The following is a 26,041-nucleotide window of genomic DNA, read 5'->3' on the forward strand; positions in this document are numbered from 1 at the left end:
CAGTCACAATGAACTGTTGTGAGTCAATGAGCACCGGTACCTGTATGCTTCCCATCTAAACTAGGGCAATTCTGGCCAACTTACAATCGAAGCAATAAAATAAAATTTTTAATTAAAATTAATAAATATTATTTAGATATAATAAACACTAACTGTGGATGCCTTGGCTCTATATCTTGTGAAAATTGAGGTTTTCTTTTTTAAGGCACGTGTCTTGCTCTTCGCACGTGCTTTGATGTCCCTTCGGCTCTTTAACCTTGTCACTTTCCGAGAAGACCGGTAGGGAAGATAAGGTTACGCCCCTTCGCTTTGTAGCCAATGGGAGTTGCGGCCGCTTATTTTAATAAAAACTTCGCGGGTTTTCTCCATGCCCCCTTGAACCCCAATTGGTCGGAGAAATTTGGGAGGCGTAGATCTGGCTGGTGGATTGGATACCATGACAAATGCCGCTTCTGTTATTGGACAAAGCGGTCGAAGGGGCGGGCAGTCCGGCTCCGGAAATATTGATGTGGTGGGGAGGGGAGGTATCTTTCCTTTTCGCTCTCTGATTGGCCGCCTCCGTTTTCCCCAGTCGCGGCGCGCGCCGAACACCCCCGCCCCCTCGCTCTTGATTGGGCAAGGGCCGGCGCAGGCGCGAGAGGCCCCTCCGAGCAAAGATGGCCGCGGTGGTGGCGGCCGCTCGTGTCCTGTCTGAGGCGGTGCTGACGGGCGGGCTGCGAGCGCTGCTGGGCGGCGGAGGCGGCGCCGGCTGCCGGCGGTGGAAGCGGGGCGGCGCCTGGGCGCTGCCGGGTCGGACGTGGAGCTCGGGGGCTCCGCCGGGGGTCCCTCCTCAGGCGAAGGCGGCGGGGCCGGGGCTGACCGGGGCCGTCCTGAGGGAGGTGGCCCAGCAGCAGCAGCAGCAGAAGGTGAGGGACGGCCAGAACAGGCCATCGGGGGCCACAGCGACCCTCCCTTGGCGGTTGGAGGGCCATCACGGGGGCTTCCGCAAGGGTCGGGCTCCAGGGGCCGGGGAGGCCGGGTTGGGGCCCCGGGCCTCGCCTGCTGGAAGCTCGGAAGGTTAGCAGTAGGTTAGGCCAAGCCAGAACGCCCACCAGCCTTAGGGGGAGCTCAGAGACGGAGCTTCAGTGAGCATCAAAATTGAAGTCCTGAATTGGGCATCCTGTCATTCAAAAATGCAGGTAGTCCTCGACTTACAACCATTCGTTTAGTGACTGTTCGAAACTAAAGTGGCACTGGAAAAAGTGACCTGGAACCGTTTTTCACACTTACGACTGTTGCACCGACCCTGAGGATGGTGCAACAGTCGTAAGTGTGAAAAATGGTCCCAGGTCAAACTTCAGCCACTTGGCAACTGATTCATATTTATGACGGTCACAGTCTCCTGGGTGACAAGGAAGCCACCTTTGCCGACCTTCTGAGAAGCAAAGTCAGCGGGAAAGTCAGCTTCACTTTACAACTCCACTGGGAAAAAAATGACACGACTGTTTTTCACACTTAAGACGGTTGCAGTGTGGCCGTGTGAAAAACAGTGGTCACGCGATCAAAATTCAGACATTTGGCAACTGGCTCATATTCATGATGGTTGCAGTGATCATGAGATCATGGGATCCCCTTTTGTGACTGACAAGCAAAGTCAATGGGGAAGCCAGATTCACTTATCAACTGTGTTACTAAATAGCTGTAGGGATTCACTTAATGTTGACAGGAAAGATTGTAAAATGAGCCAAAAATCACTTAACAACTGTCTCATCATCTAAAATGTTGGGTTCAATTGTGGTCATAAATGAAGGACTATCAGTATATGGTTTCTGCGATTGTGCACTACCTCCATTCAGCATTTTCTCTCTCTCCCTCCAGTCAACAGGAGAAGAAGATGGGAAAGGCTCCGATGAACAGCAAGAGAAGACGAAAAAGCAGAACCCTGCCTATACAAAGAGACTGCTGCAGATAGTAGGCCTTCTCGGAGCTGGCAACGGCATAGCAATTATCTACATCTTTGGTAAGTCCGCTTTCGGCCTGTGATTTTATGGTACGCCCAAGATAAAATCAGGACCAGTCAGTGCATCGTATCAAAGCTCTCTTCTCTGGCTTATGATCAGTACCACAATCTGAACTGTTGCAGTTGTATCCTGGGGCCAGGCCTCTGCGTAATATCTTCCAGTTACAGTGTTGTGTTGATGGAGGTTTCTGTTCTGTTTCTGTTTGAAATCAAAATTGTCATGCTCTGAAGGTGAAGAGTTGAATAGTTTATTGCCAAGATGGTTGTTTCAGGTCTTTTAAGATACTGGTTGGGTCCTCTTTGTTGGCATTAGTGATTCTGTGGTCAGCCCGGAAGATTGATTGATGGAAAGAATTGTGTGTTGTTTTATTTCTCTAGCCTAAATCTAGTTCCATTACTGTTAGGAAGTGTGAAGAGATGAGGTCCTCAAGATTCATATACACGTCTCCCCAGGCTATTAAATGGCTCCCTATTTCTCATAGTTGACAAATATTTCTCATTTTTTCACTCACTCACTCACCCTCTCTCTTTTTCTGGCAGGTCGTAATTCAGTGGATGAAAATGGTGCGAAGGTAGGATGCTTTATTATCTAGAAGAAGTTTTCTTGTTAACTAGGTGGCTGCCACTAGAGGTCGTTCAGTGTTCAAAAGATGCTGGGCAGTCTAAAGTCAGATGATGTAGCCTGAAGCACAGAAAAGATTAATTTGAGCTCCAAATAAATTTAGTCAGTAAAAACTGACTAGGAAAAGCAAGCAATGTAATGTGATGAAAGCCAGCATCACAAGGATTATATGTCCCTGTAGAGCAGAGATATCCAACCATGGCAACTTTAAGACTTGTGGACCCCAACTCCCATAATTCCCAGCATGCTCTGGCTGGGGAATTCTGGAAGTTGAAGTCCACAGATCTTAAAAGTTGCCAAGGTTGGACACCACTGCTCTAGAGAAAAACTACTTTGCATGCAAGCTTTCAAAATAGCAGTCATCTGTTTTTCACTGTGGTGGTTGGTCCTTTAGATGGCAGCAGCCCTGAAAGGCCACTTAGACTGGGAATGGGAGTTTTTCAAGATCACCAAGAGACCATGATTAGACTTGAGCCTACTTATCCCATGTTGACATCCAGCATTCTAGCTCTTGCCTTGTGCAGTGAGGTAGCAGAAATTGCTGAGCTCCAAAAATAACCAACTCAAACTCCCAGCCTCAAATCTGCCCCCTCAGCAGTCCTAGCAGGACTTCACAGTTGCAAAAAGAAAGAAGGAGGTTGTGTGAGCGGTGACTCTTTTAGTGGCAGGTTTCCAATGTTCCAGTTTTGTTACTGGTAGTTGTTGACTTACAACCACTTGTTTAGCAACCATACAAAGTCACAATGGCACTGAAAAAATTGACTGATAAGCAGGAATAACTGCTGCAGCGTCCCTATGGTAGCATCGTCAAGATTCAAGCACTTGTCAACCAGCGTGTATTTACAAGGGTTGCACCGTGTGTGTGTGTGTGTGTGTGTGTGTGTGTGTGTGTGTGACATGATCACCATTTGCGACCTTTCCCTCCAGCTTCAACAAGCAGTCAATGCGGGAAGCCAGATTCATTTAACTATTGTGTTGATTCGCTTAACAAATGCTGTGATTTGCTTAACAATGGCCAAAAAAAAAAAAAAAAGATCTTAAAATCAGTCCTGACTCAATGTCTTGCTTAGTACTGGAAATTCTGGTCCCAGTGTTGTGTTTGTAAGTTGAGGACTACCTGTAATTCACTTTTCTTTGCTTAATACATTGTCATAAAAGAAAAATGGCTACCGGTATTCTATTTTCTTATTTATTTATTTTTATTTTGTTTATTTGTATCTCACCTTTATTATTTTTTCAAATAACTCAAGGCAGTTGAGTTATCCAATACACCTTGCTCCTCCTATTTTCCTCACCACAACAACCTTGTGAGGTGATTCGGCTGAGAGAGTGACAGGTCCAAAGTCAATCAGCTAGCGTTCATAGTTAAGGCGGGACTAGAACTCCCCATCTCCTAGTGATTGGCCCAAAGTCACCCACCTAGCTTTCATGACTAAGGCAGGACTAGAACTCACCATCTCCTGTTTTGTAGCCTGGTGCCTTAACTACCAGACCAAACTGCTGCTCTTATACTTTCCTGAACAGTGTGTTATGATTTTTTTCCTCGTTTTTGTAGTTTTTATTCCCCCCACTAGCAAATACTCATGCCTCCTTTTACAAAATATCTCTAGGGATGCTCTGTTTCTCCTCATCCCGATTCTGAACAAAATATGTGCAACTTGCAGAATAGCCAGTCATAACTTGGAACAGGGAAAAACGCTTCTCTTTCACTGAGTACAGAATGTAATCCAGGCCAGTTTCCAAAATCCCTTTTGTGCCACCGAGACAATATTTGGGTGGCGATTTCCTGTGACACGATGACTCAGCCTAGGACAGGCCATGGGGAAAAGTCTGAAGCCAAGTTCCCACAGATGTTTTGTGGTCCTGATTACAGCAGGCACATGTTGCCAGGGATGTGTGAAAGGGGTCCTGGCTGATGGGCGCTTGATGTACCTGTTGTTACGGGGGGTGGGGCGGCACTAAGAGGGAAGGAGCTGCTTGTCAGGGGAGTGCTACACATTTGCTAATGGGGCTGTATTTGCTTGAGAAAGTTTCTTCCAGGCTTCCAACATTTTGTCCAGATGTGGAGTTTGTTCTTTCATTGGTGAATTTCAGGGAAACAATATCCTCACCCTTTTGTTCAGCACTATAGATGGAAAGAGGGCTGTGCTTAAAGTTTGTAAAATGCTTGTACATTCTGCATTATTCCATAATTTTTTTAATCTAACAAAATCTTAGATCAGTAGTGACTCTGCAGCTCAGTCTATGGTCTGATCCTGGCATCAATACAGAAGGGAAGGGTATTTTTTGGTATTCATTATCCTTTCTGTCTTTCACCTGATCCAGTCTAGTTTTTTATCGACATTATTGAAATACACACACACACACACACACAAATATCACAATGGAATTCAGCATGATTGCATAAATGTCCTCCACACCTCCTCAGCAACAATTATGTACAAAACATTGCAGCCTAAATCTGTAAGCATAGTTTTTGTTATAAAAGGCATTTATTGTTGAGCAGGGAAATGCAGGCAGCTTCTGCAATTGTACAGTATTTCTACATTTTAAATTTGTGATCTATCTTCCCTATTTATTTCCCCAAGTTGATGCTTTCGAAATTTGTCTGGGATGACAGCAACTGGATTCTGTAGTCGGCACACTTATCTTACAGGGGTCATTTTTTAATTGTTGATTCCTAAAGAGATGCTCTCCCTTCGTGTGAATTGCAAGCCACGAGGATGAGGGAAGATTCTTTTGATCTGTAGCACAAGTCCCAAGTGCCCTTGAGGAAACAAGGTGTGAATTGCTAGTGGCCTTACACATCCCTGAGGCATTTTGAACGGCAGACTTAAAATACACCCACCCACTATCCCAACTCCTCTTTTAAGGCCCTGATTTCCTTTCTCTATACTGGCAGCTTTGAAGTTAGAAGCTGCTATTCTTCACCTTGTTGTAAACAACAACCTGAATTATCCTCGGAGGTGAGGACATCATACTGCACTATCCCAGAGGAAGAGAGGGCTTCTTAAATCACCCTGGGCGAATGACCCTCCCCTTCTCCCCCAGCCCCCATCAGTCATTGAAACCTGAACACGTTCCTTTCATGCTCCTCCTGGGCCTCGGTTTCTTCTCACCGTTATGGGCTTTGGGTCAGCTTATGGCCGGCACATGCCATCTGCCTTGGGTTGTTTGCATTAACAAGCACAATTCCGGCACAATTGGCAACTGTCCGAGAAGTCTCTGTGGGAAGGAAGCAGGTTGGAGCACAGAGTCCCTGCCTTAGCTCTTCCCCCTTGAATGCAGGCTAAGGGAAGTTTGTTTGATATACTTATTTGTATCCCGCCTTTATTATTTTGAAAAAAAAATATTTTCCTCACCAGGCTTGTGAGGTGGGTTGGGCTGAGAATGAGGGACTAGCCTGGAGTCACCCAGCCAGCTTTCATGGCTGAGGCGGGACTAGAACTCACCGTCTCCTGGTGATTGGCCCAAAGCCGCCCAGCCAGCTTTCATAACTAAGGCACAGGACTTGATCTTACTTTCTCCCGCTTTCTAGCCTGGTGCCTTAACTACCCTCATGTTGTGGTGTCCCATCCCATTACCAATGCATAGTCACAAATGTTTGGCCTTTAAGTGGACTCCCCCCCCCTTTAAAAAATCAAGTTTTAAGAAGGGAGAACTGTGTCATAACTCTTCCTTCTGAAACCTTTATTTTTCAGCTCCTATGTCACCATTATATTTTGGATAATTAGCAGATGTATGGTAAGACAGCTCAATTCCCCTAGAATTATCTTATTACTACGAGAGATAATTACTCTACAGTGTTGGCTAAAGTAAGTAAAGAACTTACATAAGTTTCTCTCTTATAGAAGAGGATGTAAAATATTATCTTCCATTGGTAGGTTCCATTGGTTGGATGTGTATAAATTTGTCTCAAACCTGAGCCCCTCTTTTGGGGGGGGGGGACGCAAAAGACAGGATGTCTAGAATTCTTACAAATGGCCTTGCTTTGAAGTAGCTCCCTGCCTCTCCCTGCCTGCCCCTTTCCGTCCTGCTCTGGGGCCATAATAAGCCCCCTTTGGTTTCGCTAATGACCCTTTCTTGTAGGCTGCCTGTCGCATTCATGCGAATGGCCACAGTGAGGCGTGATGGCAAATGTGCCTGGTCTGAAGACCCCGGCTGGCACACTTCACAACTTCCTGCAAGTCGCATGGCATTGCCTGGGTGCAGGGGGACTCGTCCCGTCTAGGCCCATCTCGGCCTAAGTGGCTGTAAAAGAGGCTCAGGCTTTGATCTTTCTTTCTTTCCCACACTTTTCTTCAGCTTCCTTGTCCTGAGAAGTGTGGATCCACTCAAAGAGGCTTCTTGATCTTTTTTATTACAAATTTCCTTTCTCACTCTTCCCATTTGCATTGATCTTCCCGCCTCGGTCTTGGAAACAAAATGTTGGCAACTTCTGGAAAGCTGTGCTTAGGGCAGTGTAAGTGAGCCACCCTGGGAAAGAGGTAACAGTTGGGAAAATCCTGAAGGACCTTCCGCTTCTTGGTACCCTCATTGCCTCTTGGACATTTGGGGAGAACTCCTTGATATTGTTCTCAAGGAGAGAAGCAACCTGGAATTAAGAAGAAACTTCCTAACAGTCAGGACAATTAACCAGTGGAACGGCTTCCTTCCAGAAGTCATGCTTTATCACTGGAGTTTTTTAAAAAGAGACTTGACAGCCACTTGTCTGAAATGGTATAGGGTCTCCTTCTCAAGCAGGAGATTGGACTAGAAGACCTCCAAGGCCTCTTCCAGCTGTATTCTGATTCTGTTTTTCATAGGCACCTCAGTGGTGTGTTCCTGACTTGCTTTTATTCGGGGCTGGCATTTTGGAACCTAATGTCCTTTCTGGTTGTTGGAGAAGACTCTTGAGGGTCCCCTGGTCTTCAAGGGGATCCAATCAGTCAATCTGAAAGAAAATCAAACCTGACTGTCCTTTGGAAGGACAGATCCTGAAGCCAAAGCTCAAATACTTTGGCCACCGAATGAGATGAGTAGACTCTTTGGAAAAGTCCCTGATACTGGGAAAAATGGAAGGCAAAATGAGAAGGGGACGGCAGAGGAGGAGATGGTTAGAATAGAGTCCATCGACATAATGAATGTGGATTTGGGCAAACTCCGGGAGGCAGTGGAGGTCAGGGGGACCTGTGGTCCGTGGTTTGCAAAGAGCTGAACACGACTTAACAACAATCACAATGACATCCTTTCTCGCCCTCTTAGAAACTCCTGTGTTCAAGAGTCTGTTTCGTTTACCAGATATGGTCCTCTGAAGGGAGGACTGCAGTGTCTAAAGCATGTAGGTGTCCCAGCCCTTCCTCTCAAGGTGGTGCCCTTGAGCTTCAAAATTCTGACTGAAATGTTGGTAGAAAGCAGAGAATTGCAGAGATTTGCCATATCAGTAATATTCACCTTACACCCGGCTGCCTCCCTCCTGAATTCAACCAGGCCTCTCTGGGCTTCCCAATCCACATAGTCACACAGGGAAACCATTTTATCCGGTTGGGTCCTGTGTGCTGGTTAGGAGGGCAGTGGGGACAGACAATGCCGTGGCTTCCAGGGCTCCGTATTTGCAGGGAAAGAGCCATTTTTTTCTGTTTAAATACTTCTCAGGTGCATGGAATCCCATGCTGGCTGTGGCCCAGTGTCCCTGCACGGATCCTGCATTCCAGACCACCTGGCCACAGGGAAGCTGCCACGGTCATCAGTGTGAAAAACGGTCCCAAGTCCCTTTTTTCAGTGCTCCCTAAACAAATGGTTGTAAGTCGAGGAGTCCCCGCATGGTCCTTTTGCGAGTCTTTCTGGCTTTAGACGAGCAGAGAAATTGGGAATCTTAAATTCTCACCCAATCGAGTGCCCCGGCTTCCCTCGAGACGGCATCTCTGTAGCAACTCGACATTTCCTCCGGTTAACAAGTTTGCAGATGAATCCATCATTTGATACGGTCAGTTGGGTAAATCTGGCAGCGGTGGCTGGATTTGGTTAAGGAGGGTGGGAGGGGAAGAGACCCCCAGGCAGCTGCCATTGTGTGGTAGGACACTGCCTGTTCTCCATTGTCAGCCTCAGTTTCCTGCCCTGTCAAGTTGACACTCCGTTGCCTGGAACAAAGCAGATCAGGCCTCGGGTTCTTACTGGTGCAGTTTACAATCTCTTCGACTTGGCCTCTTCCTTCCGCCTCACTTTACATAATCCCAAATTTCGCGGCCAAAGAAGTAAAACAGAACAATGGCTCGTGAGCTGGCGTGTGTCCCTCAGCCAGGGATTAGCTCGGTTTCACGCAGCCTTCGGTCCAGGAGCATTTGGAAAGGTAGACCCCGAGATGATTAAAACCACCGCCCTGTCTTTTTGTAAAAAGTATCTGCCGTGGGATTGATCCTAGCCCAGCCGGGGTTGGAGCGGAGGAGTTTTAGAACCCATCAGGATTTCTTGAAAGGGTTTTGCCGTTTAAGCCAACAGCTGCTTTCCTTCTGCACCTGTAGCTGAAAAGAATCAACTTCTTGCTGTCCTGGTAGGATGGCTCTGTATTCACGCACTCATGCACGATCGGATGGGGGTGTGGGGAGGGACAATTGTTGTTTTAAGATCTATTAAGACCTATTGTCACTTTGTCTGGGTGATTCTTTGGGGCTCAAACAGCTGGTGCTTTCAAAAACCGGCAGAGTTGAAAGACTGCATTGGCCAACGAGTCTTCTCTGGGGAGAGAGAACTAGTTCGGCCTTATTTCAGAATATTAGAGTGGGATCATTTTGACCCAAAGAGAACAGACTTCGCAAAACTGAAATGCAGCACCTTCCGAGTTGGCTTTGGACAGTTTGAATTTGTACTTGCACAATGCTGCTTAACAAACCGGCCACCCCTCCGTCATCTTTTTCCCCTTTTGGTTCTTGCTTCCTTTGAATCGGAATCAAATCGTGCCACGCTCAGTTGTAAAATAGTAAAGGAAATAACGCAGTCGTTGTGGGTAGGGCGAGAGCATGTAAAACCTTTGCGGTGTTTGAAATCAGTAAGAGAAATGGGGGATCCAGGCCTGTTATAAAAAGGGCTGCCCATTTTTTAAAACAACCTTGTGCCTCTTCTTCCTGCTCCCCCACTTGTTCATTCCTCTTGAGCAGGGGTCTCCAACCTTGGCAACTTTAAGACTTGTGGACTTCCACTCCCAGAATTCCCCATCCAGCAACTTTAAGACTTGTGAACTTCAACTGACAGCTGTGCTGTGCTGGCTGGGGAATTCTGGGAATTGAAGTCCATAAGTCTTAAACTTGCCAAGGTTGGTGAGCCCTGCTTTTGGTCCCCCACTTTGGTGGGGCTGAGTTTTGCAGGTGCTGATCCTCAGAAGGGGTCCTCTACAGTGGGATTGCACCCAGGCCCCACCTTGCAACAAGATTGGCCCCCTGCTCCTGGCTTTCCGTAAGCCTTTTGAAACTTGAATTGTTTGGGACAGGCTGGGAAGAATGGAATGATGTCATCCGTTTATTATGGCGGCTGTTGCTTGCTTGCTTTCATTTTGCCCTTTTTAGTTGTGTATTGTTTGGTGACTGCGATTTGGTTGCTGGCCATGTAAGTGCCATTAACCATTTAGGCTCTGGTGGTAAGAAATCCAAACTACTTCTGTTTCGGCAGGTTTTGGACCTTTGGGGATTTGAGACCAGAATTCATGAGCAGCTCTTATTCTTAGCCTTAAATTTTAATCTGAACACAAAAATCAGCTTTCAGTTTAAGGCAGGCTAGGAAAAAGAAGTGATATTGAATAGAATAGAGCTGGAAGGGACCTTGGAGGTCTTCTAGTCCAGCCCCCTGCCCTAGCAGGAGCACCTATACCATTTCAGATAAGTGACTGTCTGGTCTCTTCTTAAAAACCTCCAGTGATGGAGCAGCCACAGTTTCTGGAGGCAGGCAGTTCCACTGGTTGTCTTGCCAGGAATTTCCTCCTTCCTTTCAGGGGGCTTCTCTCCTTCAATAGTTTCCATTAGGGTTTGTCTCAAGGCTAATGAAGGTGGTACAGCATATTGAAGGAGGCTCCTAGATCGAGCATTACCCTATCAAAGCTGCTTTGACTCTGGAGGGTCTGAGGCCGAAGGTCCTGCAGGATCTCCGCTTGCTGCCTGGGGACTCAGAAGAGCTGCTTCCTACCCCTTTGCCATAACCATCCAGTTCGGAGGTGTGAAGGCCATTTGGCTGGTGCACCAAAACTCATGGCTTCTGCAAACACCCAAGGTTTTTTTTTTTTTTTAACGGCGCAAAAGGGGTTGCTTGCTTCTCAAGGAAGATGGCTACGGCCCCTTGCTCTGACTGGACACGTCCTTGGTCCTTCCCCAGGGCCGCTTGTGAGGGCATTCGGTGACCGAAATCCTTGTTGTCCCTTTGGCAGATTGTGAAGCCCAAGACTCTGAGCTACAACACTCACAGCTGCCCCAGGCCTCCTCACCTTGCTCACCAGTGGGTCTCTAAGAGGGGCTGCTCAGGGGCACCCTGTCACCTGCCTGACGTCAGAACTCACCTGGACAAACTATTTCTTTTTCCCCAGAGCATTCAGTTCAGGTAGTCCTTGGCTTACGGCCACAATAGAACCCAAAATTTCTGTTGCTAAGTGAAACATTAGTCAAGTAAATTTTGCCCCTTTTTATACCCTTTCTTGCCAGAGTCATTAATTAGTAATTAATAGTAATTAATGCAGAGTTACTGCAGTTGTTAAGTGAACCTGGCTTCTCCCTTGATTCTGCTGGTCAGAAGGTCACAAAAGTGGCTCACGTGACCTCAGGGACACTGCAACCGTCATAAATACGAGTCAGTTACCGAGCACCCGAATTTTGATCTCGTGACCACAGGGATGCTGCGACAGTCATAAGTGTGAAAAATGTCATGAGTCACTTTTTTCAGTGCCATTATGACTTTGAACCATCACTAAATGAACTGTTGTAAGTCGAGGACTCCCTGTACAGCATCTGCAGGAACACTGGAGCAAGGACTGTGTGGATTTTAATTCCCAGAAGCTATGCTGGCTAAGGAATTCTGGGAGTTGAAGTCCACAAGTCTTAAAGTGGATGCCTCTGCCTTAAAGTTTTATTCCCTCTCTTCATGCATTCACACATTCACCTTTCATACATTCATCTGTTTCCAAAGAGTCCTGGAGAACAAAAAAACAAAAAAAAAAGACGAGCTCTCTTGTTGCGAATTCCTGTGTTACACCAAGGCATTGTTTCCCTCTATCCACTCAGTGTCTGAGTCTCCATCATATCCTGGATTTCTTTTCTTTTCTTTTTCTTTCCTTTAAAAGTTCCTGCTTCTGGAATGGCACTGGGCATGGGAGTAAAACTATCCCCAAATTAACCATGTCCTTCCTCCTCCCATCTTCCTTCCTGCCATCTGGTTTGACCTGGCCGGTCTTCCGCTGACCTCTTTGCCTGACCAGTCTGAACTCGGAGTCGCAGCCCGATGCTGCCCCCCAGGAACGTTTTGTAAACACGAAAGGAAGAAAATGGGCCTGCCTCGCTCAACCCTGAGTTCCGCCACCCTGAGCCAGTCTTTCCCAACTGACTTCCCTCATGGTGTGGGGAGGGCAGTTAAATCGGAGCACATCGGTTGGAGAAGGCAGCTGTAGGGCCAGTTTGGTTTAGTGCTGAAGGCACCAGGCTAGAAATTAGGAGGCAGGGAGTTTTAGTCCAGTCTTAGGCATGAAAGCCAGCTGGGCGACTTTGGACAATCACTAGGAGATGGAGAGTTCTAGTCCCACTTTAGGCACAAAGGCCGGCTGGGTGATTTTGGGAGGTGGTGAGTTCTAGCCCCAAAGCTAGCTGGGTGACTTTGGGCCAATTATCAGGAGATGGTGAGTTCTAGTCCTGCCTCAGCTATGGAAGCCAGCTAGGTGACTTTGGGCTAGTCACCAGGTGATTGGGAGTTCTAGTCCCGCCTTAGTCATGAAAACCAGCTGGGTAACCTGGCCCAACCCACCTCCCAGGGTTGTTATGGAGGAGGAAGGAGTATTAGATATGTTCACCTCCTTGAGTTATTTGTAAAAATGAAGGTGGGGTACAAATAAACAGGTAGACACGTGTGTTGCTGTGTGTCTGTGTTGTTCCCCCCTCAGCCCCCATTTTGGGGTATGCAGTGGACCCTTGGAATCAAAATAAACACACCGTTTTCTCTCAAAAGCACCTTTGGGACAACTGGGACCTGGATGACTGAGAATCTCCACAGACAATGTTTTCTCTCTTTCTCTCTCTCTCTCTTTTTTTTTCCCAGATCCCTGATGAATTTGATGACGGTAAGTAGACAAGACCAGGGTTTTGAAAATTTCCTTGATGGGCTCCGGACAAAGGTTGATTTAAGGGTGAAGAATGGGAGCGAAGGGATTGCAGAAGTAAATCTGGAGTTGCCACCCTTATCCAAGGAAAACACAACGGGAAAGTTCACTGCATGTTATTTGCAGTTGTGGAATTTAGTATCCTGGCTGCATTTCTTGAGAGCAAAAAGAGAAATTGTTTTCAGCTAATCAATACGTTTCACTATCTAAGCCCCTCGGTTGGGTCCGGCTTCCACTGAATGGCACTAGAAACTACTCTGTGAAGGGATTAAGCTCTTTGAACCAGAAGCTGGGTCGCTGCAGCTGTGACCTGGTGCCCTCAGCTCTTAATCACCTTTTCAAAAAGCGAATATTCCTTTAATGCGGCGGGCAGAAATAACCGGAATCGCTTTCCTTTTGCCATCGGCTGCACAGCGAGGGGGTTTCTGCTCCCCAAAGCAGCAGGCCCGTTTTCAAAAGCAGACGGTGGGGCAGAACTTTGCAGGACAGGAAGCCAGCCTGCCAGTGCTCCATTCCTCAGACCATCTAGGGTCTCCCCCTCCCCCCCCCTCCTTGCCTGCCCTTGCACATAGCTGGAGGCCAACGTCCCTGGTGCTCAGATAATGGGGAAGAATGAAGACTTTGGAGGGGGCCAGGGTGGCTAAAGCGTGTCATGAGCATTCCAGATGTCCCTCTGACGAGAGAGGCAGCTGGGGAAGCCGGTTTGGGGTCTTGACATCCTTGGGTTGCATCATCTCTCCTTTTGCAGCAGATTCTGCCACGGCTTGGCCCGATCAGCCCCGCATGTGGGGTTGTTCTGAGCCCCAAACATTCTTCCTTGCTTTGCTTAAAAGCAGAGGTCTCCCAGCTTGGCAACTCTAAGACTTGTGGACTCCACCTCCCAGCATTCCTCAGCCAGCCATGGGAGTTGAAATCCACAAGTCTTAAAGTTGCCAAGTTGGGAGACCCCTGCCTTATAAGATAGGTTAGTCTGATGCCCCCTTAGATAAGAATTCTGATAGTTGGAGTCCAGCTGTCTAAGAGGCCCCAAGGTTGAGCATCGCCGAGCTCACAAATGGCACAACTCATCGGTTGACTTCAGAGTTGGTTGGAGCTGAGCAGTATCAAAGTTGAATGATAGAACTGTAGAGTTGGAAGGGACCTCGGAGGTCTTGTAGTCCAACCCCCTGCTCAAGGCAGGAGCCTTATTCCATCCCAGTCAAATGGTGGCCCAGTCTATTCTTGTAAACAATGGAGCCCCCACACTTTCTGAAGGCAAGACGTTCCACTGTTTAATTGTTCTCCTTCTAGATTGGGCTGCTCTTTGTTAAGCTTCCATCCGTTATTTCTTGTTGTAATTACCGTGTTTCCCTGAAAATAAGACCCTTTGTTATGTTTTTTTGAACCCTGAAATAAGCGCTTGGCCTTATTTTCGGGGAGGTCTTATTATTTTGGGGCGCGTGGAGCAAGACGGGGCTCCTCTTGCCGTCTTACCTGATTTCCAGCTCTCCCTAACCCTAACCAGAGGAAATGGCGGGGACCGGCTGCACATGTGGTTAAGTATTTTCGGGGAGGGCTTATTTTAGCGCATGCGCTCAAAAGCCTGATTGGGCTTATTATCCAGGGAGGTCTTATTTTCGGGGAAACAGAGTATATTAATAGTATAAAGTGAATGGCTCTTTTCAGAATTCCAAATTTCAAGTTGGAGAATTCCAACTTCTCCTTTTCCAAAACATGGTGCCTGCTACAAAACCCAGTCTGGGTTGGTCATCAGGACCCCCGGAACTTCAGAGAGGAGTTCTCTGACGATGGGCTCCAGCACGAGTCCGAAAGCTCGGAAGACAAAACGTCTGAACCGGTGACCGACCCAGCTTGGATCATCCTGCCACATTATCCTGGGACCCGTAGATTCGCCTTCATTCTTAAGGAAGCGTTGTTGCATTCTATTCTGAGCTTTGGGAACGGAGGAGGTGGAGGAGGGAGGCAGGAGCCGCCATGTGGGGCAGAGGGCCAGATGGAACCTGGCCGTGGCTTCCCCAAAGCAGATTGTGGTGGAACGCTTTGGACAAGAGTGGGGAGGGGAGTCCTGCAGCGGATGGGGGAGCTTCTTTCGGGGGCAGCCTTCCTCGGCTCCTTTCATCCGGGCATATGTGCTGACAGATTAAAAGGCGTAGCCTCATTGCCCCCCCCCTAAATTTCCTCCTCCTGCCTCCCCACCCCCCCTTCCATCCAGATTTTCAGCTAACTCATCCCTCCTGGGTGGAAAAAACTGCACACATGGTGGGGAACCCCGGTTTGTTTAACCGTATCTGGGCTGCTCTTGGCTTCTCTCCCCTCTTTGCCTTCCAGGAAGAATGAAGGAATCCCTTAATCCCAAAATGAGAAGTTATTTAGCTTTTCCTGCAAAAATCACGCTTAGTCAGACCCCCTGCTCAGTCAGGAGAACCTCTACCATTTTAGACAGTAGCTGTCCAGCCTTTCCTTTAAAACCTCCAGTGATGAAGCGGGATACGATGAAGGGTTCCAGGATTTGAGGGGCTGCCACAAAGAAGAGTCTGTTTTCCAAAGCACCCGAAGGCAGGACAAGAAACAACGGATGGAAACGAATCAAGGAGAGAAGCAACCTGGGATTAAGGAGAAACTTCCTAACAATGAGAACAATTAACCAGTGGAACCGCTTGCCTCCAGAAGTTGTGGGAGCTCCAACACTGGAGGCTTTGAAGAAGAGACTGGGCAGCCATCTGTTTGAAACAGTATAGGGCCTCCTGCTTGAGCAGGGGGTTGGACTAGAAGACCTCCGAGGCCCCTTTCAGCTCTATTCTGATTGATTCATTTCTGCCTGCTGCAGCCCAATATTTGGGGGGGGGCAGGGGCAACAGGGTGCCTCTTCCTGGGATTCCACCATGGCACCCTCCAGTTGACAGGAATCCTTGCCCCGCCCGCCCGTCCCTCATCAGTCCTCCAGCCCAGCTGCTCCGCTCCCATTACCATAACAATGTGCCCCAAATTACACCCCATTCAACAGGCCTGCCTTTGATTGATTAACTTAGAGCTTCTGTTTGAATAACCCTGGCGGCTAAAATGGGGAAGCTGTAATCTCAGAGGGATAGTTAACAGGGCTGGTGGGGAGGCTGCAGCCTTGCTCACACGCTCTCTCTTCCCCAGCCTGACCTCTGCTTAAGCAAGCTGGTCCTCGGAGAATCCCTTGTATGTTTTTTTTGGGGGGGGGGGGAAACAGCGCTGCAGCCCCACATATGTTCCAGCGACGTCAGATGGTTGGGAGGGAGGAGAGACCCGGAGAAGAAACCAGGTTGGAGCTGCAGCATTGAGTAATCATCGCTCCTAAAGAGTCCGTGTTCAGCTCAAGAACTGCCATCGCACCCAAATGTACTTCTTCTTTTTTTTCCCTTCCTTCTGGGGACTCACAGGTAGTCCTCGACTTACAACCACAATTGGGAGCGCTATTTCCTTTGCTAAGCAAGGCCGGTGTTAAGTGAGTCAGTCCTGATTTTACAACCTGTTTCCCACGTTTGTTAAGTGAAACATTTCAGTTTAAGTGGACCAAGCAGTCGTTAAATGAATCGGGCTTCCTGCCTTGGCTTTCCTTCTCAGGGATGGTCACAAATGGTGATCACACAGCCTACAACTGTTGCTTAATGCATATCAGCTGCCAAGCCCCTGAATTTTGGTCACATGACCACAGGGATGCTGCAATAGTCGTAATTACGAGAACTGGTCATGTCACTTTTTTTAGCACCCTTGTAACTTGGAATGGCCACTAAAAGAATGGTTGTAAGTCCAGGACCACCTGTATTTTATTCCACTTGAGACCATAAAGCATAAAGTTCGATAGCTGGAAGTAACTTTATATACAGCAGCTCCCTCCATTCCCTGCCCAGAAAAATACCTACTTAAAAAGTAGAATAGAATAGAATTTTTTTTTCTTTCAGTAGAAATCATATTGCTGGGTTTTTGAGGGCATTAAAATGGATTTCTTGTAGCCTGAACTGCAATTGGAACCGGCTTCGGTTGTACATGCCAGCACCCAGGAGCGAAAGGCGTATTGGACTGGGTGCCTGTCAGGTTATAGTGAGACGTTTAACCTGCAGAATAACAGGGCTCTGGGACCCGCAATGGGCGGGATGCTTCCCCTGGTTCTGCAACAGGCTTTCTTCCATTTGGCTTACAGATGTGGTGATCGTTCAACAGCTGCGAAGGTCATACAAGTATTTCAAAGATTATAGTCAGGTGAGTGTCCTGTTTCATCTATTTTGGAACAGGGCTGTCCAAACTCAGCCCCTTTAAAACTTGTGGATTTGCTCCATCAAATACGATGATCATAAAAAAGGTGCTAGAATAGGCAGAAGCAGATAAATTAACAATGGAATTAAAAGACCGAGAGGAAACGATTTATTACGAGACATGGAATAGATGCTTTAACTGGTTGGAGAAACAATCCAAAATTAATGTATAAATGTATAAACGTAAGAGAAGATATTATAGAGGAACGAAATAATTATTGTGTAATAGATAGGTATAAATTGCAGTGAATATAGAAATTAGTAAGTAATATATAAAATGTATGTGTATACAGTTGGTTACAGATATTATCAAAGATGCCGGTATCGGAAAGCTGTAAAAATGTAACAAGGATGTTAAAGATGTAAATGTTGAATAAAAATTATTTAAAAAAAAAAAAGACTTGTGGACGTCAACTCCCAGAATTCCCCAGCCAAGCTGTCCACAGGTCTTAAAATGACCAAGATTGGACAGCACTATTTTTAGAATCTTTTCACAATTCTCCCAAATGAAAAACTGCACCAAAATGAGTTTATATCCTAGTCGGCTTTAAAGCTTTCTGGTTTCCTACCCAATCTGGGTGAATTTTCCCCCCTTGATCCAAACCAGGGATAAAAAACATAGCATCTCCCCCTTCCCACTCTTTCCCCCCAAACCTGTTCTGTATCTTGGCCTCATGGCCTCAGTTTCTTTTTCCAGATGATCATGGAGCCCACCAGCCCTAAGTTGCTGCCAGATCCCTTGAAGGAACCGTATTATCAGCCACCTTACACCCTGGTCATCGAACTCACCGATGTCCTGCTGCACCCTGAATGGTCGGTCTGTATCCTTTCCAGGAATTGGGGATGGGGGCACCGCATTCCCCTCAGAGCCAGGGGGCAGGACGGACACTTAGTTGCCACCCTGACCCACCTACCAACAGTTTGAATTGTGTGGGATCCTTGGTGCTCTCTGAGCTTGGTGCTTTTCTTGTAGACGTTTCATTACCAAGTAGGTAACATCATCAGGGTTAGAAGGGAGCGGGCTGATTTTACCTAGTTTGATAATGAAACATCTGCAAGAAAAGCACCAGAATATCTGCCAGGACCGATGGGGGTTAGTTGGGCATTGTCTTTACTGCCTAGCTGGTGTTAGCTTTCTCTCAAGGTCTCTCTTCTCTCTCTCTCTCTCTCTCTCTGTCCTGTCCTCAGTTAGTGACTGGCTGGCGCTTCAAAAAAAGGCCGGGCATCGACAACCTCTTCCAGCAATTGGCTCCTCTCTACGAAATCGTCATTTTCACCTCGGAGACGGGCATGGTGAGTGCTCCAGGGATGGGCCCTGCCAGCTGGCCAAATGGTTTGGGAGGTAGAGTGCTCAGCTCCTCTTTTCTCCCCCATTTTAAAGAGGCTTTGAGTATGCAGAATGAACCTGTCCCCTTTTATTGAAATTAAAATCCATTATTTAGTTTTAAATTAATCCCTGAAAAGATTCTTTAGCTCAGGAACCTCCAAACTGGGCAACTTTAAGACTTGGGGACTTCAACTCCCAGAATCCTGGCTGACTGGGGGGTTCTGGGAGTTGAAGTCCCCAAGTCTTGAAGTTGGCCACTTCGGAGACCCCTGCTTTAGCTAAAACTGCCTTATGGTTTTGGCCGCTGCTGGACTAGCAAACCCTGTTCCAGCCATTGCTGTGCCCGACTGGGGGAACTGGACATGAATGTCCCAGCAAAGGAATGGAAGGGCGATCCAGCTTGTTGCAGGCCGGCCTGGACTTTGTGTCCAATGCCCATGCTGGCCACACAGATGCAGAGTGACCACAGGGGATAACCTTAAACCATGTCAGGCCATCTAGAGAGGGGGAGAGGGAGGGGCAGCTTAGCACAGCCGGTTAGCCCTAGCCCTCTCTTCCCTTCCACGCTCCTCCTTTCTCACGCTTGAGTGGTGGCAGTGGGGTCTCTCCCAGGGAGCGTGCCGTGGCTCATTTGAATGTGAATGGCCCCCTCTCTGCGCCTTGCAGCCTATTGAATCCGAACTATTGCTGTGCTAATTGAGTGGGCCTGTCTTTGGGGAGAAAGCAGCACCCCAGTCCTCACCCCGAAGGTCAGGAACCGCTCAGGGAAAAGGCTGCCAGCATCCACCTCTGCCTTCTGGGCACTTAGTTAACTCATGGGATCCAGCTAGGTCAAATCCAGAGCTGCGGCCCTAAAACGGGCAGGCAGTGTCACAATTCACAACAGCTCCTTGCTTAAGGACTCTGTTAACCCCTTGAGAAGAAGTACATAGTCAAGGGAATATCTTAGGTATTCTGAATAATCTCAAGAATATGTTATATGTTCTAAGAATAACTTAGATATTCTAAGAATACAGATAGTCCTCAACTTAACAACTACAACTGAGTCCCAACATTTCTGTTGCTAAGTGAAACATTTGTTAAGTGTTTTGCCCCATTTTACGACCTTTCCTGCCACCATTGTTAAGTGAATCACTGCAGTAGTTAAATTAGTAACATGGTTGTTAAGTGAATCTGGCTTGCCCGTTGTCTTTGTGTGTCAGAAGGTCGCAAAAGGGGACCACATGACCCAGGGACACTGCAACCGTCATAAATATGACTCAGTTGCCAAGCGTCCGGATTTTGATGAAATAGCCATGGGGGTGCTGCAATGGTCATTAAGTGTGAAAAATGGTCATAAGTCACTTCTTTTCAGTGCCATTATAACCTTGAACGGTCACTAAATTAACTGTTGTAAGTCGAGGACTACTTGTAGGAGGTGACCAGGCTGAGTCCGAGGGAAGGAGGGGTCAAACATGTCATCAGTCTTGAGTCTCTTCGTGCCCACGAGGGATCTAACTCCAGCCCCCCTCAACTTCCGCTGATTCTTATCTGCCACCAATTTGCTTTGACCGTTAGTAGTTCAGATTCTTGCGTGAAGAGCGTAAGCTCTCAATAAAGCTTTATATTCATTTGAACTGCCTGGGCTTCCCGATTTTCCCGTGCTTGGCAAATATCTGAGAAATTGTGAGAATATCTTAGTTATTCTAAGTATTATCGTAGATGTTCTGCTCAGGGCTGCCACTTTTCAGCCGGTGTGGGTGAATATTGTCCCCTGTGTGATCACCGTATCTCCCCCTTGATATCTCCTGCTTGACTCAATTTATTCTTATTTATTTATTAAACTTGTATGCTGCCCATCCCACTGTCAAGCGACTGTGATCCATCCTTTCTAAGAAGGAAGGCGCAGGCTTGGCTGTGCACCCTCGGAAGCTGTTTCCTGAGAGCGCCCAGAGAGCCTCCAAGCCAGACCATTTTTAACGTCCTTCGATTGGAGCTGATGCTGCTCATGACACCTCGACCTCTTTTCCTTTGAGAATTATTCTGGGCCTTCTCTCCCCTCTCCCAGACAGCTTTCCCCCTCATCGACAGCGTGGATCCCCACGGCTTCATCTCCTATCGGCTCTTCCGAGACGCCACTCGCTACATGGATGGGCATCACGTGAAGGTACGGCTCCAGCACGGTCTGGAAGGCTTTGGTTTTGGCTGGTTTTGGCTGTAGGGCTCCAGCACGATGTGCTGTAAATTCTCCAAATTTATCACGGCACAGGTAGTCCTCGACTGCAGTGGAGCCAAAATTTCTACTGCTAAGCAAGACAGGTGTTACGCAGGGCTTTTGCCCCATTTTCACGCTTTCTTACCACAATTCTTAAGTGAATCACAAGCTGGCTTTGTCTGGCTGTTTGAATAATACCCAGGGACAGAAGTAATTGTGTATTAGCATCCCTCAAAATTGGTTGGTTTATTTTAATTATTTATTTATTTGTATCCCACAGCGAACATCTCCAACACAATGTCGTACTCCTGTTTTGCCACACTAATCACCCTGTGAGGTGGGTTGGGCTGAGAGAGAGAGGGACTGGCCCTAAGTCATCCAGTTGTCTTTCATGCCTAAACCAGGACTAGAACTCACCATCTTCTGGTCATTGGCCCAAAGACACCCGGCCGGCTTTCATTCATAAGGCAAGACTAGAAGTCACCTTCTCCCACTTTCTAGCCTGGCACCTTAACCACTAGGCCAAACTGGTTGACTGGCTCCAACTCGGCTGGACCGTCTCCCAAACGCACAGTTGGAGGATTTGCTTCCGTTGAGTCCAGCCAGCAGGGCTTGCCTCCAAGAAAAGGAGTACAGGACCTCAAACCTCCCTGAGGGCTCGGGGCCTTTGCCTTCGGGGCCTCCTCCCCCTGCCGTGGGCCCACTCTTGGCATCCCAGAATGCCTTTTCCCTCGACCTCCGCTGCCTGTTGCCTCTCTGGATGAGGCCGCAGTCTGAGCGAGCAGCTGCCTTGGCCACGTGCTCCACAAGGCAAGTCCCCTGGGCCGGCTGTCCACAATAGAGGGAGGATGGCTTAGCTGGGGGGGGCGGGGGGGGCCAAAGCTGCCTTCTGTCTGTCTTCTGTGCTGCCTCCCCCCTCCCCGTCACCTCCCATCTGCTGCTGGTGGGGGGCCTTCTCCCTATCTTAATTGTTTGGATTCTTCTCCCCCCTCCCCAAGTAAGCATTGTGGGGCAGAGGGGGGAGGTTTTCTCTTCTTGGAGGAAGCAGCCTCACTCTTGGGCGGTTGCATTAAAGATGGAAAAAGAGGCAAGACTCACTTGAGTCCAAATGCTCAAGGATCTGGGGGGTGGGGAAATTCTTGAAATAAGACAGCCGGGCTTCTTACTGCTTTTCCTTTCCTTTCCTTTCCTTTCCTTTCCTTTCCTTTCCTTTCCTTTCCTTTCCTTTCCTTTCCTTTCCTTTCCTTTCCTTTTTTCCTTTCCTCTCCTTTCTTCTCCTCCCCTCCCCTCCCCTTCTTTCTTCTCTTCTCTTCTCTTCTCTTCTCTTCTCTTCTCTTCTCTTCTCTTCTCTTCTTTTCTCTTCTCTTCTCTTCTCTTCTCTTCTCTTCTCTTCTCTTCTCTTCTCTTCTCTTCTCCCAACCAGAGTATATCCTACATATTAAATGTTAAATTTATTTGATCATTTTTTTCCAGTTTTTTTTTTGTAAACTATTTTTTTCCTTTTTTTCCTTTTTGTCATTTTTAGTGTTGAATGCATGCTTTTGTTTTGTTTTGTTTGTTCATTTTTCTATTTTGCATTTTATCTTTTATGATAAAACGATAAGTAATACAAAAGGAACAAGCCAGCCAGGCAATTAAACATAGCTTGAAAGAAGGCATTTTTCACTATGCGTTGGGGGGGGGGCAGATTTCTTCCCAGTTCCCTCAGAGTCCTTTGTCTTTGCACTGAAAATAAAGATTTGGAAGCCGAAGCGATTTGTTGAAAAACCAAGTCTGCTCTAATCCAGCAAGGCAACCAAAACAAATGAAAAGGGGGGGGGGGGAAACCACACAGAAAACTAGTTGATTGAACTACTTAATGACTAACTTCCAGTGTAGTTGATTATTTTTATTTCCTGAGGGCCTGGGATTTTGGAGTATTTTGTACATGAAAAAGTAGACCTCGCTGCTTTAACAGCTGAGCAATTAAGGCAGTTTGCATTATTTATCTTAAAGCTCATCCCAATCAAGCGGACTGTGTGAGGAATTATAGGCTTCTCCCAGTTCATTTCTAGGATTTTTTAAAAGGTCATCCAGTCCAAAGAACCTTGATTGCCATGCAGCCTTGCATCAGCCAGGAGTCTCAACGTGAAAAATCCTGTACAGAATTTCTCCGAATTGTCATCCTGTGAAACGAGGCAGGAGGAAAAATGGTGGGAGGATGTGGGGATTTCCCTGCCAGGAACATTGAAGGCCGGATCCCCTCTGAATGCCCTTGGGCCACACAGAAGGAAGGAGGGGGAAACACGCACACTCTCTGGCTCCCCTTGTTTGCTCAGCCAGCTGACTTTTCTGAAAGCACTGGAGGAGCCCCAGAGGGCCCGGGGCCACGGGACTGGCTAGCACCCTAAAAGCCCCCTCATCCCAGCCTTTTAGTTAATTTTCCCAAACATTTTAATTTATCCTTGCCTTTACACTTTCAGTTGTGTATTCTCTGTTTATGCTTTGATATTTTATCTGTACAGTACCCAGAGTCCCTCTGTGAAGGAGATGGGCGGTTTTAAAAATGGAGATATAGATAGATGAGAGAGAAAAAGAGAGGTCTGGCTGGCTAATTCTGGGAGTTGAAGTCCACTCATCTTAAAGTTACCAAAGATGGTTAATTAAAAGATGGTGGATGGATGGGTGGACGGATGGATAGACAGATACAGGCAACATGTTGATTGAATGGATGGATGAATAGATGATAGAAAGATGGATGGATGGACGGACGGACGGATGACATTGATTGATTGATTGGATGGATGATAAGTAGATGGATAGATGATGGACAGACAGAGAAGACATAAATATTGATTCATCGGATGGATGGATGGACAGAGAGAGAGAGAAAGATGGATGGATGGATGGAGCCTAAACGGTCAGAGGTCCCACCTGCCAGTCTCCTTGCTTCCCCCAGGACATCTCCTGCCTGAACAGGGACCCGGCCAAGGTGGTGGTGGTGGATTGCAAGAAGGAGGCCTTCCGCCTGCAGCCCTTCAACGGCCTGGCCCTCAAGAAGTGGGACGGGAACTCTGACGACCGCACCCTCTTCGACCTGTCGGCCTTCCTCAAAAGTGAGCCCGGGGCAAAACACGAACTTTGGATGTTGGGTTTCACCAATTAAGGCCATTTGCAGTTATAGGAATGTCTAGCATTTGTCAAGTTGGAAAATTAAAAAAATATGAGGAGGTTATTTTATTTTGTATTTTATTGCCCTGAAAAAAATTTGGAAATGGACACCTTCTCTTTAACCCCCTCCCCTTTTTTCCCCTCCCCTATTTCCCTATCTTTATTTCCATTTCCATTTTCTATTGTGATAACCTTTCAAAAAGCAAGCAGAGGCCTGGCTTTCAAGGAAACCAGCAGGCAAGCCAGAGGCGACCCTCACCCTGAGCCGTCTCCCTTCCCAGCTGTTTTTCCCAGAAGATCCAGAGGGAGCTTTGAGCCCCGGCCTGGCCAGGCTTTGGCCTGGAGAATCCCGGGGGCAGATGGCAGAGGGTGCGAATGGAGAGAGGCTTGTGCCTTGGAGGAAGAAAGCCAGGCTGTTGGGTTGGTCCCTTCCCCCCGGTCTTTGGGCCGGAGCTCATCTGTGGTTCTTCTCGCCTGCAGCCATCGCCATGAGCGGAGTGGAAGACGTTCGCTCTGTGCTGGAGAACTATTCCTTGGAAGAAGATCCACTGGAGGCTTTCAAACGCAGGCAGTCCCAGCTGGAGCAGGTGAGAGTGAGAAGGGGGGGGGCGGGAATCACAGGACGTCCTTGACCTACAGCCGCAATTCACGAGGGGGCCTTGATGGTCTCTGAGCTGGCTGGCTTTCTTGTACACGTTTCACTACCCAAACTAGGAATCGGTCTGCAAGAAAACAAGCCAGCTCAGAGACCACCAAGGACCCCTCATGTCAGCCCTGAGCTACAAAGATTCTCCTTCCTTAAAACTACAGTTCAGCCCAAAATTTCCGTCACTAACCAAAGTGGTTGCTAAGTGAGTGGCTTCTCATCTCATGACCTTTTTTCCACTGCTGTTAAGTGAATCCCTGCAGCTCTTAAGTGAATCATGCAGTCATTAAATGAGTCCGGCTTCCCCACCAACGTGGCTTGTTGGAAGACCGCTGAGAAGGTCACAAAAGGGGATCGCGTGACCCCAGGACAAAGGCAGCTGTCACATCCAAATTTTGATCATGTGACCATGTGGCTACTGCAACGGTCCTAACGCTGACAAACAATCATGAGCCACTTTTTTCCAGTGCCGTCGTAACTTTGAACGGTCACTAAACAAACGGTGCTAAGTCAAGGGCTGCCTGTATCATGCCGGCTGGGGAATTCTAGGAGTTGAAGTCCACGGGTCTAAAAGTTGCCAAGGTTGGGCGGCTCTGGTTTAATCCCTCTGGGTGGGGACAGGGCTGCCATGGCTTCCGAGACCCCCGGCTGGGCTGCATTGCGGGGGATGACGGCAGTGCCGGTGTCTGTGCCCCTTCCCAGGAGGAACAGCAGCGTCTCTCCGACCTGACCCAACACAAGAAGCAGCAGCTCTTCCTGGGCTCCCTGGCCAGCCGGCTGTGGCCTCGCTCCAAGCAGCAGTGACTCCGGGCCCCCTCAGGACCAGCCGCCCCCATCCACGAATGGACTTCTCAGCCGTTCTTGCCCCTCGGACCCCTGGCCTGATGGGGAGGGGCCTTCTCGGGGAGGCTGCAGCTGGAGGGGCACAGACTTCGGCCCAAGCTGGACACGGATGGTGGGCTTACAACCTGCCCCCACTTGCCCCCGAGGTTCCCTCCTGCGGCGGCAGCAGCATTTTTTGAGACCAAGACTTTTGTGGGTGAAAGGGAGCCTGTCCCTCAGCCCTGGGAAGGGGTCAGGCTCCAGGAGGGCCGGGGAGCCAAGCCATCACCTGCCCAAGAAAGGAGCCTGACTGCAGCGGCAACGAAAAGGAGGAAAAACTGCAGCCGGGGGAGGGGGAGGGGGAGGTGGTCTCTCCAGTGGCTCTCATCCCTTGTTATCATGTTCCCATTGGGCGACAGACGGTGCCGTTGGTCAGCCTGTTGGGGTGAATGGAAAGGAATGGAGGGCCCCCTCCAAATAAATGGCTATCTTTATAAGAACGATGCTTCTGCTATGTCAGTCTCCTGTGGGGCCCTTGGGGCTCTCTGAGCTGGGTGATTTTCTTGCAGACATTTCATGACCCAGCTAGGTAATATCATCAGTGTTAGGAGGGAGTGGGTTTTTCAGAGTGGAGGAGATGGGGCGGAGGAAGAGGAGGAGGACGGTGGAGTCCTTGGTGC

General features: G+C 48.1%; 1 protein-coding gene across 1 annotated transcript; it reads left to right on the forward strand.

Annotated features, from left to right (window-relative positions):
- Positions 1–631: 631 nt before the first annotated feature.
- TIMM50 (translocase of inner mitochondrial membrane 50) lies at positions 632–25,861 on the forward strand. Its single transcript, XM_034438209.3, has 11 exons — positions 632–905; positions 1,858–1,999; positions 2,540–2,571; positions 12,882–12,903; positions 17,111–17,169; positions 17,920–18,039; positions 18,411–18,515; positions 20,597–20,695; positions 23,682–23,838; positions 24,374–24,480; positions 25,242–25,861. Exons 1-11 carry the CDS (start codon positions 657–659, stop codon positions 25,341–25,343), a joined length of 1,194 nt encoding a protein of 397 aa, XP_034294100.2. The 5' UTR covers positions 632–656; the 3' UTR covers positions 25,344–25,861.
- The last annotated feature ends 180 nt before the right edge of the window (positions 25,862–26,041 follow it).

The sequence above is a fragment of the Pantherophis guttatus genome, chromosome 10, assembly GCF_059756535.1.
Source record: "Pantherophis guttatus breed Tessera chromosome 10, ASM5975653v1, whole genome shotgun sequence".
In the NCBI taxonomy this organism is placed as follows: Eukaryota; Metazoa; Chordata; class Lepidosauria; order Squamata; family Colubridae; genus Pantherophis; species Pantherophis guttatus.